Source organism: Bactrocera oleae, chromosome 2 (assembly GCF_042242935.1).
Source record: "Bactrocera oleae isolate idBacOlea1 chromosome 2, idBacOlea1, whole genome shotgun sequence".
In the NCBI taxonomy this organism is placed as follows: Eukaryota; Metazoa; Arthropoda; class Insecta; order Diptera; family Tephritidae; genus Bactrocera; species Bactrocera oleae.
The window spans coordinates 57,540,144-57,555,614 of record NC_091536.1 but is presented as its reverse complement, the minus strand read 5'-3'; the positions used below and the strand labels follow the sequence as shown (position 1 = coordinate 57,555,614).

At 34.7% G+C, this 15,471-nt stretch overlaps 1 protein-coding gene across 1 annotated transcript; it reads right to left on the bottom strand.

The window, feature by feature from the left end:
• Positions 1–289: 289 nt before the first annotated feature.
• Positions 290–5,339, bottom strand: LOC106625228 (E3 ubiquitin-protein ligase MARCHF5). The gene is made up of 3 exons (XM_014245051.3): positions 4,184–5,339; positions 3,931–4,127; positions 290–1,582 (listed from the first exon to the last, which is right to left on the bottom strand). The coding sequence occupies exons 1-3, from the start codon at positions 4,832–4,834 to the stop codon at positions 1,117–1,119; spliced, it is 1,314 nt and encodes a 437-aa protein (XP_014100526.1). The 5' UTR covers positions 4,835–5,339; the 3' UTR covers positions 290–1,116.
• Between the last annotated feature and the right edge of the window lie 10,132 nt (positions 5,340–15,471).

Sequence of the window (15,471 nt, the reverse complement as noted above, 5' to 3'; positions counted from 1 at the left end):
GAGCAGAAAGCCCTTGGACTTCGGTCCAATCTGCTCATTGGGTTATGGCCCCTTTGGGGAGATTCGTGGTGGCTGTGTGCCCAGACACACTGCCACTGGTATCGAAATAAATACTTGCAAATAGCTCGTATTGTTTGGGGCGCTTATCAACGCATTGTATTGATACGATGTTATACCGCGATGATCATATTCGCGCTGGTGGTGATAACTAGGAAACCCGGATTTCTATGATTTGCGCTTTCAGTGCATACTTACAGAAAGTGGCAAAAATATTCATAAAATTAATTGCTTATTTTATTTTTGTACGCATATATTTATGAATATTGAAAATCTAAATCACAAATTCAAGTCCAAACCGCAACAACTTATTTATGTACATAATTCAGTGTTACATTTTTTTTAATTTTGTCTTTGTTATAACGTTGTTAAAAAATATATAAGTGTATATTTAAAAATCTATATGTACTAAATATTTAACATACAATCTAACCGAAATTAAATAACATGAAATTAATGCTTAGAAGCATATTTTATGTGAAAAAATCACCAATTACCATCTGATTACCCAATAAACTCATATATACATTATTTAATAAATTATTCGTATTTTCCGAAATTTGTTCAAAGATTTATTTCTTAACTATTGGCGTTTCACATACATAAATACACAAAAATGTGATCATACAAATATTTATATATTGTATGTACATACATATGTATATGGCGAAATCCACTCAACCAATCCGAATGTTTTTTCTTTTATTTATATAATTGTGCATTGAGCGAATTTTAAATTAATTATGAAAGTAAATTTGAAATTTCATGTTATTCCTTATAAATTGCGCTTTCTCATTTTATTTACAAATTTTTATTTTAATATCATTCAATTTTGGCGCCTTATATATGCAGAATTGGAACTTATTTAATACATCGATTTGGTGTTGCTAAAATTTGGTTAGTAAAAAGAAAGTAGAGAACAAACTACGGCCCTGATTTATTGCAACAAGCACGGATATCTATAAAGTGTATAAATGACACTCATTTCGGCTCCATCGTCCATGTTACAGTTGAGACAACTGTGGTAAATTAATTTATCACCTTTAGTTCAGTAGGGGTCTAAACCATGCTGATGCGTTCGTTTGCAGATTGTGGTACTAAGTTTGGATCTCTTTGGAATTGTGTGCTTGGGCCATCCGATGCCGCCCCAGCATTGGGTGCTTCACCACTAGCTGCAGTTGAAGCACCACCCGATGAAGTAGCGCCACCATGGTGGCGAGATGTGCTACGATTTACGAAAATACGCACATTCTCATCAGTGTAATCGACGATGCGACGTTTTTTCTTTCGTGTGTATTGTTGTTGCTTTAGATAAATCTTAAGGATACCTTTTACAGCAATAAATGTTAAACCGCCTAGAAGAGTACGATGCAGGGTATCTTCAATTGATTCAAAGAGCAAACGGCCGACTATAGTCGATATGGTTGGTAAAATTAGGGCTCCACAAAATATTCGAGTGGCAGAGACTGGATCTGCCAACGTAGGCGTTGCCGGATTTTGCGCCGATTGTTCCTCTTCATTTTCACTGCAAACAAAAACAAGGTGTATTATAAAAGAAAATCTGTACAAATTGAAAATATTTATAGAATTTATATTTTCTATATCTACGCACTATTTTTCACACAAAAAAAAGGAATGGACAAAACAAATATTTCAATTTTCAATAAAAAAACCTTTTTTGTCTCATAGTTTTTGCACAACATATGCACCAATAACGTATTAATCAGGGGTGTTGTGAAATCCAAGACAGACTTGGGTAGTTGTCAGAATTGCAAACTAATTCTGATTTTCAAAACCATATGCAAAACCATTATTCGAATCAGCTGTCTACTAATGTGACAAAATTTCAAATGAATAAATTAGGAAGCGTTTTATACATTTGAAATGCTGAATGAAATCTACTAAAGTTTACAATGAGTTCCGCTATTTTAGCTTTTATTTTATTTGACGAAGCAACGAAAAAAATAAAAGGAATATATTGAAAGAGCACAGTAATCCAGTTAAATTATGTTTGTTACGTTTTGTAAATTCTCTTAAAATATCTTGATTTTTTCCATAAACTCGATAATTATGACATTTTTTGTTTTTTTCTTATGTTTTCCCCAATAGAAATAACGATCAATTAAATCGTAACAATAATATAAATTATTTTCTTAACTTTCATTTCAAATCTGTCAGCAAAAATCCTCTTGCTTTGTTTCTGATAACAAAACCCATAAAATTGGTTTCCGTGACACCCAAAACCGATACAAATTCTGTTTCGAACGTCAAACCAATAATATCTGAATTCATGACACCTACTACATTTTTTTATCGGTTTCAATTCTGATTCCGACAACTATCAGATTCTACAACACCCCTGAATATTTCCATTGTCCATAGATTTCAATTTATCACAATTTTATATCACAGTTTATTTTGAATAAACTGAAAAACAAGTTCCACATAAAAATAGAATATTTTATGTAGTATGAAAAATTTTACCCTCTCAGTAATCGTAAATCTGGTGTAAATATTTACAATAAACTCCTCATTTTTAAATATATTTTTCAACCCATAATTTTCTATGGAGCCCTAGTCTGGGCGAAGTGATGCAAGACAAACTTTTAAAAATAGTACTGAACCACCCCTGGAACCATGCCATTGTGAATCGGCACCTTATTGCTAATATACCATAGAGCTACTGTCGGACAGACTTCATAAACTAACGCAAACTTATAACTCTTAATGCTATAATTCAGTTTAGCATACCAACACATAATTTAACTTGTTTCATAATTATAGTGTACATTTTTATTATATTAAATATGTATTAATTTTTTTTCTCCAAATGGGTTTCATTCCTTAATTTTGCCCTCTAATTATATATTGTCATAACTAAGCTAATTCATAACAATTCTTGTTATAATTAAGTAGATAACACAATTATGTCTAAACTCTTATGTTAATTATAAATCGACACCACATTTGTATGTATACTTAAATTTGTCAATAAATAAATGAATGAAAATTTTAAATTAAAAGGGTTTCAAACTTTTAAGTATAATAAAATAATTCAAATTTTATTGAATAACTTCGCTTTTTTAACAGAGCATTCCATTTCATGGAAATAGGGTCTATGAAAAATGGCAATCCTTCCCAAACTTTCTTCACCACCTGCCACGAATCTTTCGAATTGGTTGGTTTTCGTTCAAAAACACTTTTTTTCATATCGGCCCTGTGGTCAGGAGACTGAACAAACTGAATCATAACCTCAACTCCGTAGACTTTATACCACTTCTTTGCACTTGCTGATGGATTATTATCTTTTTAGTATAACCATATAAATGATATACTCGTATTCCATCAGGCACTTCATCCATGACTTCTTCAATCAAGAGAATTAGACCAACTCCACTATGTGAAAAGCTACCCCCTGAAATGATTTCATTACGTGTTAGGGGATGTTGAACAAAGTTGAAAGAACTTTTACTACCAAATAATTAAATGGCTACTGCAAAGCATTTATTTTACAGTATTGTCTTATATTGGGATCGTCTACAATGGGTGATTGGCGCTTTCGTTCAGGTGTTTAATTTTTATTCCTATAATTTAATTCATTTGCTAACATTTGATTTCCTTCGATCCCTTAGATCTCCTTATAAATTCTACATTATTTTCTTAATTTTTTTATAATTTTCCACTTAACCTCTGTATAATGCTGTCCTAATATAAATTGCTTCCTTATTTTTTTAATTTTGCGAATATTTTGTAAGTACAACATACTTTTAGAAAGGAAACACTTCCATTTTTTTATGGAAAGTAATATCAATGGCGTCCGAAAACTAGCTATATTATAACACTCACATACAAAATATAATTTTCATTACTCACGGAAAAGGAATAATGAAGTTCATCAGTGGGAATTTTCGTGCAACACTTCGACGGTTTCGGATCAATCTGATTACTGCGTCCTCCCAGCGAATCATACGTCCCAGTACTAGACCAACTGGAATTGCAGGCAAACCAAGTAATAATATTAGTGGATCACCATTTTCCATTAGGGCCAATCCCTTTTTATGCCCAACAATCTGTTGTATAAAATAGTTATTGAGTATTTGGGAGGATTATATATCATCATAACTACCTGTAGGAAGGTTACAGCTCCATAAGTTACTGCTGTCCAATATAATGAACCAACAAAAATACCGGCAGCCAGAAAGGGACTTAGGCGTTTAATTATATTATCGAAAGCTTCTAATAAATTGGCAACTTTGCCCATTTGTGGAAAAACAATAATATATTCGGTTTGGCACTGTTGACAACTAACTGCACGCATCCCGTTACCCTTTTGTTTCTCATCTACCCATCGATATAAACAACTTTGATGGACCCATTTTGTAGTACCACGACATTTACATGGCTGCACCCAAGGAGCTAGACGGTTATCTTCATCTGTTGCAAAACAAATCCAGCAACTTCTTTCCCCTAATTCATCTCTAACTGTCTCATTCATTATTGGTTCTATTCCTAAATTGACAGCAAGCATTTTCCCTGCAGATGATGTAGACGCTTTATCTTCCTCATTTAGTGCCAACATATCTGGCGTTTGAGGCTGTTGTGTCAACTTGGTTAGAGATGTAGTGGACACATTTCGATCCATTTGGGGAAAATCTGAAGGTGGGGCAGATTGGGTTTCAAAAGTATGCATCATGTTGGACCTTATTACTTTATTTTCATTGGATGCTGTGCCAATAGTCACTTCGGTTATATCCTGATTTAGGTCACTCTTTTTCATACTAGTATACAACTTCAAAGGGGCGTGGACCTTTGGTCTTTATGTATATGTTTGTAAATATATTGACTGAACTGAATGCACTATACTTATAAAAACTTTTTACACAAGCACGTCTAAATCAACTTTTCATCAAAATAATCAAAAATTCCTAAAATCCAAATTTTTGCACCTTTTATGGCTTTTGCTTTGATCAGCAGATTCACCTTCTGTCGGCTGAGAATATGTAAACGTTTTCGACGTCCTCTTGTGTTGCTTCGTTTGTTTCTGTTCCTCTTTTAACAACCGACACATCAAAGCTTTTTATGCAAACAATATTACAAAAGTTGTTCTATGCAATATTCTTAGTTGTATTGCATGTAGTTATATTTCTTTTACCTATTTAGCGCCTTATTTCTCCAATGCAGCAATTCTATTTAATTTCGACTCTTCCCAAATTAACTTCAAATTTGGACAATAAATTTGAAGAGCTTCGAAAATGAAGAACACCGACATAAAAAGCTGCCAGATTGGTGAAATATTTCTAAACATTCAAAAGAAAATATTGTAAAGAATTTCTCGATAAATCGTCTACCTTGTAACTCTCTCTTGAGTTCTTGAGATTGTTAAATAAAAGGGTGGGCTTTAGTTTAGCATCCCACGATTTCAGGGTTAAGAGAGGTATGGTTGGATAGAGGATCCTCCAGGTCACGAATATATATAATTATTGCCGCCGGAAACTTATAGTTTTCGAGATATTTGCATTTTAAGTTGAAAACTTCACAAATTTTATTTTACAATTTCTCGATTTATGGTTATCTTTTCTTTTATATTATGCACTTATTATACACTAACTTTTCACTTCAATGTTTCTACATATTTATTTTATATTAAATATTTAAGTATTTGCTTTAAATAAGCATTTAATTTTTACACAATTTGCTTATATGAACAATAACAAATGGGTTCTATGTTGACAGCTAACAAGTGTTGCCATATCTATTATATATATATATTTATATTTTGAAAGCGAATTAAAATGAATAAGAGAGGATTATACCCCAAATACATGAACTATAATTTTGTTCATTCCCTTCTATTGATAAATTATGGTATTGGATTGGCCAGGGTTATTTTTTGACGCGATTAAATTATGAACACCCCGGTGTTAGACCGACCAGGGTTGTTTTTTTGAAGCGCGGCCGAAGGCCGCCAGTGCGTATAGAATTTTGACGCGATTGAATTATGAACACCCCGGTGTTGGACCGACCAGGGTTATTTCTTTGAAGCGCGGCCGAAGGCCGCCAGTGCGGAAAGAGATTTGACGCGATCGAATTATGAACACCCGGTGTTGGACCGACTAGGGTTATTTTTTTGAAGCGCGACCGAAGGCCGCCAGTGCCAATAAGATATCTTAACAAAAAAAAAGTAATTTTAAAGAGGGTCAATCACTCTCCATAAACTTCAATTTTTATTAAGGATAGTTATAATAACAGTGTTGATTTTGAAAATTGGGTATATGTATACATATGGCGTAAAAATATAGCAAATCAGCATCATGATCCATTTGTGAAATTATCAGATGCAATAAAACATACGTTTAAGCCATAAAATCTTTTTCTTTTATATTTATTATCTCTTATTTGATTGGGTTTTTTATTTATTTTGATTGCTTTCATTCGTTTGGATATGGCAACACTTATTATCTGTCAACATGGAACCCATTTGTTATTGTTCATATTACGAAAATTGTGTAAAAATAAAATGCTTATTTAAAGCATATACTTAAATATTCAATATATAATAAATAAATATGTAGAAACATTGTAGTGAAGTGTTAGTGTGTAATAAGTGCATAATATAAAAGAAAAGTTAACCATAAATCGAGAAATTGTAAAATAGAATTTGTGAAATTTTCAACTTCAAATGCAAATAACTCGAAAACTATAAGTTTCCGGCAGCAATATTTATATATATTCGTGGTTTGGAGAATTTCCTCCATTCAACCATACCCCTCTTAACCCTGAAATCGTAGGATGCTAAACTAAAGTTTTCCCAAATAAAAGTCTCAAGTTAATACTATTATGCTACTTATTACACGTTATTCGAGTTTACAAACTATTGCTTAATTGGTCTTTACACGGCAGCACTGTAATTAGAACTGTGTCTACTGCACAACCTGGCAGCCCTTATATACAATAGTAGAAGTATTCTAACAAATTATCGTATATTCGATTTTTTCTATTATCGGTGTTCACCACATTGCCCTCCACCTAAGTCTGATCGTCGCGATTAGACTAATTTGCGGTACCAAACGGTGGAAGCCGGTCCAGATGAACTACCTTATTCCGTAGTCTTCCAATGATCTGTATGTGGTACTTTACATCGTTGAGTCGTTTAATGACCTGGTATGGTCCTTCCTAATTACACAGTAATTTTGAAGACAGCCTTTTCTTTCGTTGTGGGTTATATAACAGTACCCAATCGTATGTATATCCCTCATCTCGTCTTCTAGGATGCTGTTGACTTTCTTAGCATTCCTTACTCAGTTGGCGTTAATTCCGAATTCCAAATTAATCGGTAGTCGAAGATCATTACCAAAAATTACCTTTGCTAGAGTGTGCCCTGTTGTTTCATGTATAGCAACCGATAGGCCATCTGAACAAGGATATATAGGTATCTCAACCTTTTTCATACCTGTCCACAACTGCCACAACGTTCGATTGAATCATTCAACCATGACATCGGACTGCGAATGTAGTGCAGTTGTACGGGTTTTCCGGATACCCAGTTTCTACACATCTCCGAAATTAGAGCGGTTCAAAATTTCACCCTTGGTCAGAATGTAATTATATTGGAAACCCGAATCTCGTTATTCACTTGTTGATGAACTCCTACTGGTTCAGTCTCTTGATTAGTGAAATAGTCCTTGACCACCAAAACAGATTTGTTTCCAAATTCATTTGTGGGGAATGGATCATCCATACTCGCCATACAGTTCGCTCAAATGGTGCACCCGAATTGTACTGCTTCATCTGGATATGACTCTTCAATATCAATCATTTAGCTGCAATGCACTCAGCGTAATTGGCAGTAACAGATTGACGATAACGCACCGAATGATATTTTTGCTACCTTAACTTTTCCAAGGTCGTCGTGACTCTCAAGTGCCCTTCACTTGGACCGTTTGAGAACTTCAGGAATTCTAACCTTCCGAACAACCACAAGTGCTCGAGAGCTTTGCCCATATTTACTTTTCAATACGCGATGGAAGCAGACACTAACTTTAAACTATTTTACTTATGCAAATGTTTGATGCACGTCACCTACGTCAGTAATTTCCTCCGAGTAACACAATTATTTCTCTCTGACTTTTTTATTAACTGGCTGCAATACCCAACCACTTTCTCGTGACCATATAATAAGAACTCCTACTGTCATCCGTATCCTAAATAAACGCTGATCCTCGGACCGGGTAAGTTAACATTGGCGCAATACATAACCGTTTCTTCAAAGTTTGGAAAGCCACTTCCTGTTCTTTAGCTGTGCAAATGCCCTCCGTCCCTTTGTGTCCTAAGTAGTTTACTTCCTACCATCTCCAACGGTGAAAGCCGTCTTTTCTTTATATTCTTCCTGTACCTTCACTTGCCAATAACCACTTTTCAAATTAAGTGTTGAGAACCATTTAGTGCCTGATAATGAATCCAGCGTGTCAGCGATTCTAGAAAGTGTATAACGGTTTTTCTTTGCTACATCATTTAACCTTCTATAGTTCACACAGAATCTCATGTTGCCATCTTTCTTCTTCACAAGTACTACAGGTGAACTCTATGGACTCGCTAATAGTTCGATTACACCGCTTTCACTCATTTCACGGATGATCTGGCTTACAACTTCATGATTTGCTAAGGGAACACTTCGGGGAGCCTGTCGGATTGGTCTTGCATTTCCTGTGTTAATAAAATGTTTCACAACTTTGCTTCTTCCTCGTTTCGAATCGTCGTTATCAAATTTAGATCAGTATTTGAGAAGCACTTGTTTTAATGGTTTGCCTTTAGTTCCTCGGTCCATGCATTAATTTCGCTCGATATGTCGTTTTTGTTAATGAAATTTTTTCAAGTGATTGGTTCACCCAAGTGTGTTCTATTGTTACTTTATAAACTTTAAATTTTCGATTGCTAAGAATAAATATACTTTCCTGTGTCAGAGCATACAAAATGGTTTCCAAAAATGTCAATTCTGGACAAGCTAACGCAGCGAAGCGTGTAGTGTTATCTCGTATTCCATTGACGAAGGTCTGAACTTTCGTGTCCTCGATGTATTCCTTGGATTTATGTGCATAAGCTAAGTGAGCTAACCTCTCAATCCCTGTAGAAAACTCCTGCGAAGACTCATGGGCTTTCTGGTGACGATTTTATAACTCGATTTGGAAGATCTGCTTCCTGTGCTCACTATCATACCGTCTTTCTAATGCTCCCATCAACGTTTCATAAGTACTCGCCCCACAGTTTGGAATGATCTGTAATATCTCCGTTGCAGATCCTTTTAATACAACGAACAGTGTGGCTTACAACTTCTACTTTATCTTCAACGTTCCTGTTTAAATGAGATAAGCCTCTCCTACACATACACACCACTCTACTCGGGAAAAACTGGCGCACCCTAGTATAACGCACTACAACACACCACACTCATACTTGTACATCATTCCACCGGCAACACAACACACCACAGCATCGCGCCTGTACACCAGCTCAGCAAACAAAAAGGATGGTCTCCGTAGCAGATACACCTCATTCTAAATAATAGCGATCCTGCGCGTAACTCGATTTTCGATTATACACGTTGATGCGACACGCATTAACCTATCTCGATCAGCCGAAGAAGAATCCGGACAATGGTGGAATTCAAAGTGACACATCGCTCTGCTCCCCTTCGGACCCGTTTATCAATAATAATTTCAATTGTTACATTAGTATCTTGTTGTGTTATAAAATTAAATTCTCCTTTTATTTCGTACCCGAAATCAACCGCATTTTCACTTACATAGGTATAATATTTAAAGCGAGTGTAAGTGACTTATCAACAATTTAAATTCAGTGGTGGGTGTTCCTACTAAATTGGGCACCCAATTATTCATGAATTTTATTATTTGAAGATGGCATCTTTTCGAATTGAAATGAGTGAGCTGAGAGATCTCGGTATTTTGTAGTAATTAAAAAATAAACTTGAATATATTTGAAATATTCTTAAAATAACTAAAAATCACAGTCGAATACATTAATTTATAAATAGGTAAACTAGTTATACTCTCGCAACATGTTGCTACAGAGTATAATAGTTTTGATCACCTAACGGTTGTTTGTATCAATTAAAACTAATCGAGTTAGATATAGGGTTATGTATGTTTATATAAATGATCAGGATGAAGAGACGAGTTGAAATCCGGTTGACTGTCTGCCAGTCCGTCCGTCTGTCCGTCCGTCCGTGCAAGCTGTAACTTGAGTAAAAATTGAGATATCTTTATGAAACTTGTAACGGTACTGTTAAAAACTACTAAAAGCGCGATAAATCAAGCACTAAACACGCCAGAGACATTAAATTTTATCTCTGGGATGGTATGAGATGACTTTATAGGAACCGCGTTCAAAATTAGACAGTGGGAGTGACACCGCTCACTTTTAGATGAAAACCCATATCTTGGGATCTTTTTAACCGATTTCAACCAAATTTGATACATAACATTCTTTTTATATTTTTATGTTATGGTGTGAAAATGGGCGAAATTGGATTACAACCAAGCCTATTTTCCATATGACACCATTTTAAATTCCACTTGAATCTTTAACTTTCCACTATGCAAATCAAGCAACAATGATTATATCGGCGTAAAACTTTGCGTGAATAATACGTTTAAAGTATGCCACCTTGTGACCAAAAATTCTCTAAATCGAACCAAAACTGTTCAAGCCCCTAAGTACTGAATATGTGGACCCCAGTACCTATAGTTGACTTTTTACCGTCAATATCGGCCATTGTGTAAGATATATAATTGAAATTCATATAATAGAATAAATAAATGAAACAATCGATAATAGTATGTCTTTGTTTTAAAAATGGGTTGAATCGGATCAATAGTTCTTGCAGCCCTCATATATCTAATATAAATATTTTTGAACTTCCGCGTGGCTTTATACCGCATATGTGAGTTATCTCAATGAAAATGAGAGAGCGTGTTTTACTCATAACAAGATCAAATCGGGTGAAAATTTTCCTTAGCCCCCATGTAACTAATATCAGGATTTTCGAACATTCGTCTGACTTTACTCCATTTGATTAGTGATGGTATGTGAGGTACCTTAATGAAACAGTGGGAGCATTTTATTAGTCTGTGAAATGTTAGTAGTATGTAGTATTGGAAAAACTACTTATAATGCTTTTCGTTATTCTAATCAGTTTTATGCCGAATATGTCGGTCAGTGAGTATTAATATTTTTTTTTATATATAAAATTGCTTCAAAATATGTTCTCGAGTATAGCTGAGCAATGTCAAATTAATATATTTCTCTATCCCCAATATATATATGATTTCCGTCTTTCCACCTGACTTTTCACCGTTCCGGTTGATCAACGTGATATTTTAACGAAATTAAGTGGAAAAGATTTCTTAAAAATTATGTGGTTTGACGCTGAATTAGATTGAAATTAGTATATACTAAGTCTAAACCTCACACCTTCATATAATGAATTCCGATTCTCTGGTTGACGTTTGCCACCTAAGCTTATAATATATAATTTAGCCACTTTGGTGGAGTTAATATCACATTCATACTTATGTATATCTCACTTCAAGCAATAAAACTGAGACTAAGTTTATGACACGATATCATCTAATAATAGATGTTTAATTTAACATTTTTTAATATACGGTTTGGAGGAATTTTCTGGTCTTTGATTTTCCCAGCTCACATGTATAATTTTTTCGTCAATTTGATAATTTAATGAAATTAAATGGACAGTTTTTCTTAAAAATAATGTATATCGCTGCATATGAATGAAATTGGTCTAGACTTTGTTTAAACCTTATAACCCTAATATACTGATTCCCGCTCCTCTGGTACAACAGCAACCTCATATACCCCACATATTAGATCTAACCCCTTTGGTTCAGTTTATATCACATATACCATGTTTGAGTTAAATAGCTTCTTTTTATAAAAGTTAAAATTTCGGAGAAAAAAATAGTATTGACACAAAATATATCTATGATCAATAACATAAGTTAATAATAATCGAGTAATGAATGTTGAATTCTTTCGCAACATTTTTATACTTTCGCAACATGTTGCAACAGAGTATAGTTTTCTTCACCAAAGAATTGTTTGCATCACCTAAAGTGATAGATATAGATTTCAATATACATATATTTCTTCTAATATTTGGTGATAATCAGTGGTTAGGTATATTTTCTCAGCCATCATGTTGAACTGATTATAAAATATACCAGACAACAATGCTAAAAAAGTTTCTTAGAGTGCTGGACTTTGTATAGAGCAAAAAAATCTTTCTAGAAAAAATCGCGTGAGATAAATATTAGTATTGTAGTATCAAAAGGGCTAAAGACCCTTTTCATGTGGTTATAGATATACTGCGACCCCATCGGTTTACATGCTACTATCTATTATTTCGGTTTTGCGACACATTTTAATATGAAGGTCATGAGGTGAACTGTAAACTCAAGAAAATTACATTTTTACCTAGCGCCGTTGGCAGCTTAAGAAAGGTTTAGATATTAAGACAGAAAGAAGAAAATCTACATACCTGCTCTACATTTGTGTAAGTTAACAATAGTTAACTAAGTAAGTCTTTGAACTGCCAAAATTGCAACCTATGTAGTTTGGATTTCTGAATGACCGACAGCCGCAATTCAACACCTTGCAGTAGCCACCGACCGTGTGACCGGCGGTTGTAACGCAATGCCTTACACAAGCTTAGGCGTCAGCAGAAACTTAGAAAAGCAGCGTCAATGGCAGTAGCGGCGATAGTAATGGTAGGTTATGAATAAGAGAAATGTAATTTTAATAAAACAGTTTAAGAACGGAACTCAACTTGTGTTTATTTAAAATAACATAATTCCGTGGTAGTCGACAACACCGTCGCTATCGCATAATCGGAAATATTATTTAAATAGTTAGTGGGTAGTCGACAACACCGTCGCTACCAATCACAACGCACATAAATATTCAAACTACTTATAGTAAAAGTAGTGATAATAAATAAATAACTATTATTTAAATAGTTCGTGGTAGTCGACAACACCGTCACTACCGAATAAAGGAACAGTAAAACTGATAATAAAAATATAACTTGTATACCATACTTAATTATATGTAAGTTATTGTTAATTTAGCCTTCATGGGTAGACCCTTCAAAATAGGTACCATAGATCCCCCTGTTTTAGAAAGCGTTTAACAAAAGTAATTTTCGGAAGGGTTTTCCGAGAACTTAATTTCAATGCAATGAAATAAACTACTAATTTTTAAAATATAAATGTAACTAAATATTATGTATTATTATGTTAGTGAATAGCTAAGTAATACATAGGTATACAAAAGTACGTAAGCTGTACCAACATGTTGCAAGAGTATAATAAATATCAGTACACTGTGTTTGTAGTTTCAGCTTCACTAGATGTCTTTACAAGCAAAGTGCTTTATTCAAACTAATTTTAGTGTATTACACAGTACAGTGTATAGCGACGAGCAATAGCATAGTAAGGACTTACAAGGAATTACAGTGAAAGAGAGCAGCACCTAGGATCCAACTTTTAACACCCGGACGGACTGAATTATATAAGTATTATCTATAAGTATTTTATATATTAATCCATTTATTATTAATTAAGTCTGCCTAGATTAAGTAGAAAATCTATATTACTAAGTCGTCTTCAGAATAGAAGACGTATGAGAGTTTTTCGTGCAAACTCTTTATATAAAGATAGTGAGCAGTCACAAAATACTGTAAGTCACGCTAATCGTAGATTAGATTCCGATGTACGTCTGTCCGAACAAATTATCAATACAAATCAACATAGAACCAGCCGGGAAAATCTCGAGGTACGGTCTTTTGAACAAAATTTAAATACTGTTCAACATAGAACAAGGCGGCATGATCCGCAAATTCGCTCTGAAGAGCAAATATGAGATACTCGAGGTCCAAGGTTCGATCTGTTGAGCAAGTTTTAAATACTGTTCAACATAGAACAAGCCGACAAGATCCACAAATTCGCTCTGAAGAGCAAATAAGAAATACTCGAGGTCATAGATCTCGGCGTGAAGACTTCGAGGTTCAATCTGTTGACCAAATAAGAAATACTCGAGGTCATAGATCTCGGCGCGAAGACCCCGAAGTTGGATCAGTTGAGCAAGTTGTAAATACTCTTCAACATAGAACAAGGCGACAAGATCCACAAATTCGCTCTGTAGAGCAAATAAGAAACACTCGAGGTCTTAGGTCTCGTCGAGAAAATACCAAGGTACGATGATGAGCAAAGTAGGAACACTAGGGATCATAGAGAAGAAGTCCTGAAATAAGGAGAGAGGAGCGAGAAACACAATGTCGACAGCTTAGTAGGAGGGATATGAGGGAAGAAATTTTGATTCAGAGACGTCTTAGACAAGGTCAAGTTCGCCTTTGTAGAGACAACCCGGTCAATAAGCAAGTTGAAAACGAAAGACAGTCCCAACGAATCCGATTAAGGAGAGAAAATAATGTTATAGAAACTGATAATAGTGGCAATTTAACAGATTTCAAAAACATTTATTTCCAAAATATAAGTAAGGGCCCTACTGAAATGTGTAATTGCTGCGGCGGCTTATGGTTTTCACACCAAGTTCGCAAATTAAATTTCGAAACTATTGCGCAAGGTCACCCGAATGCTGCATCCGCCTTCTTTTTAATGCAAAAATTTCCTTCAGAAGATGCAAAAATGCTATTGTTAAAAAGAACGTTCCAAAAATATGTTTAGCTAACGGTCTAGACTTTCCTGAAATACCGGATTGTTTGAAAGGTTTAACCCCAATTGAAGAACGTCTCATAATGCATAGATTGCCTTTTATGACAATCCGTCCGTTAGGATATCAAGGTCAGAGTTTGCTCAAAGGTGCTGTTGTTAATATACCAATTTCTGTTAACAATACGCCCCGCAAAGATTATGGAAGCTTTGCAGTTCTTAGTGAATACCCCTCTGTATCGTGAGCACAATATACATATTAATGAGAACTGGATTTCAGAATTTAATAACGAAGAAGATCCGTTTGTTGCATCTGCAGAGGATTCCCGATTGGTTCAATCTTTTCATGCGGCACAAACTTCTCATTATAATCCCTCAGGTAATAATATTCCCACGGGTCTTTTACCTTCAGAGCTAAATCCAGGCGATCAATAAACTCTTTTGGACAATATTCCTGTAGAAAACTTAAGTTTTCAGGTCGCAACCGAGTTACGGCCCAAAATCTATTAAACGAAAACTTTGTTTAAAACTTTATTCAACACGATGATGGTTACAAGGTTTTGAAAGGCGTCAGATCCTCACCTGCGCACTGGGAAGCTGAGAAGAAAAAGGCAATCGCTATGATTCGCCAATTTGGGCTTCCAACCTT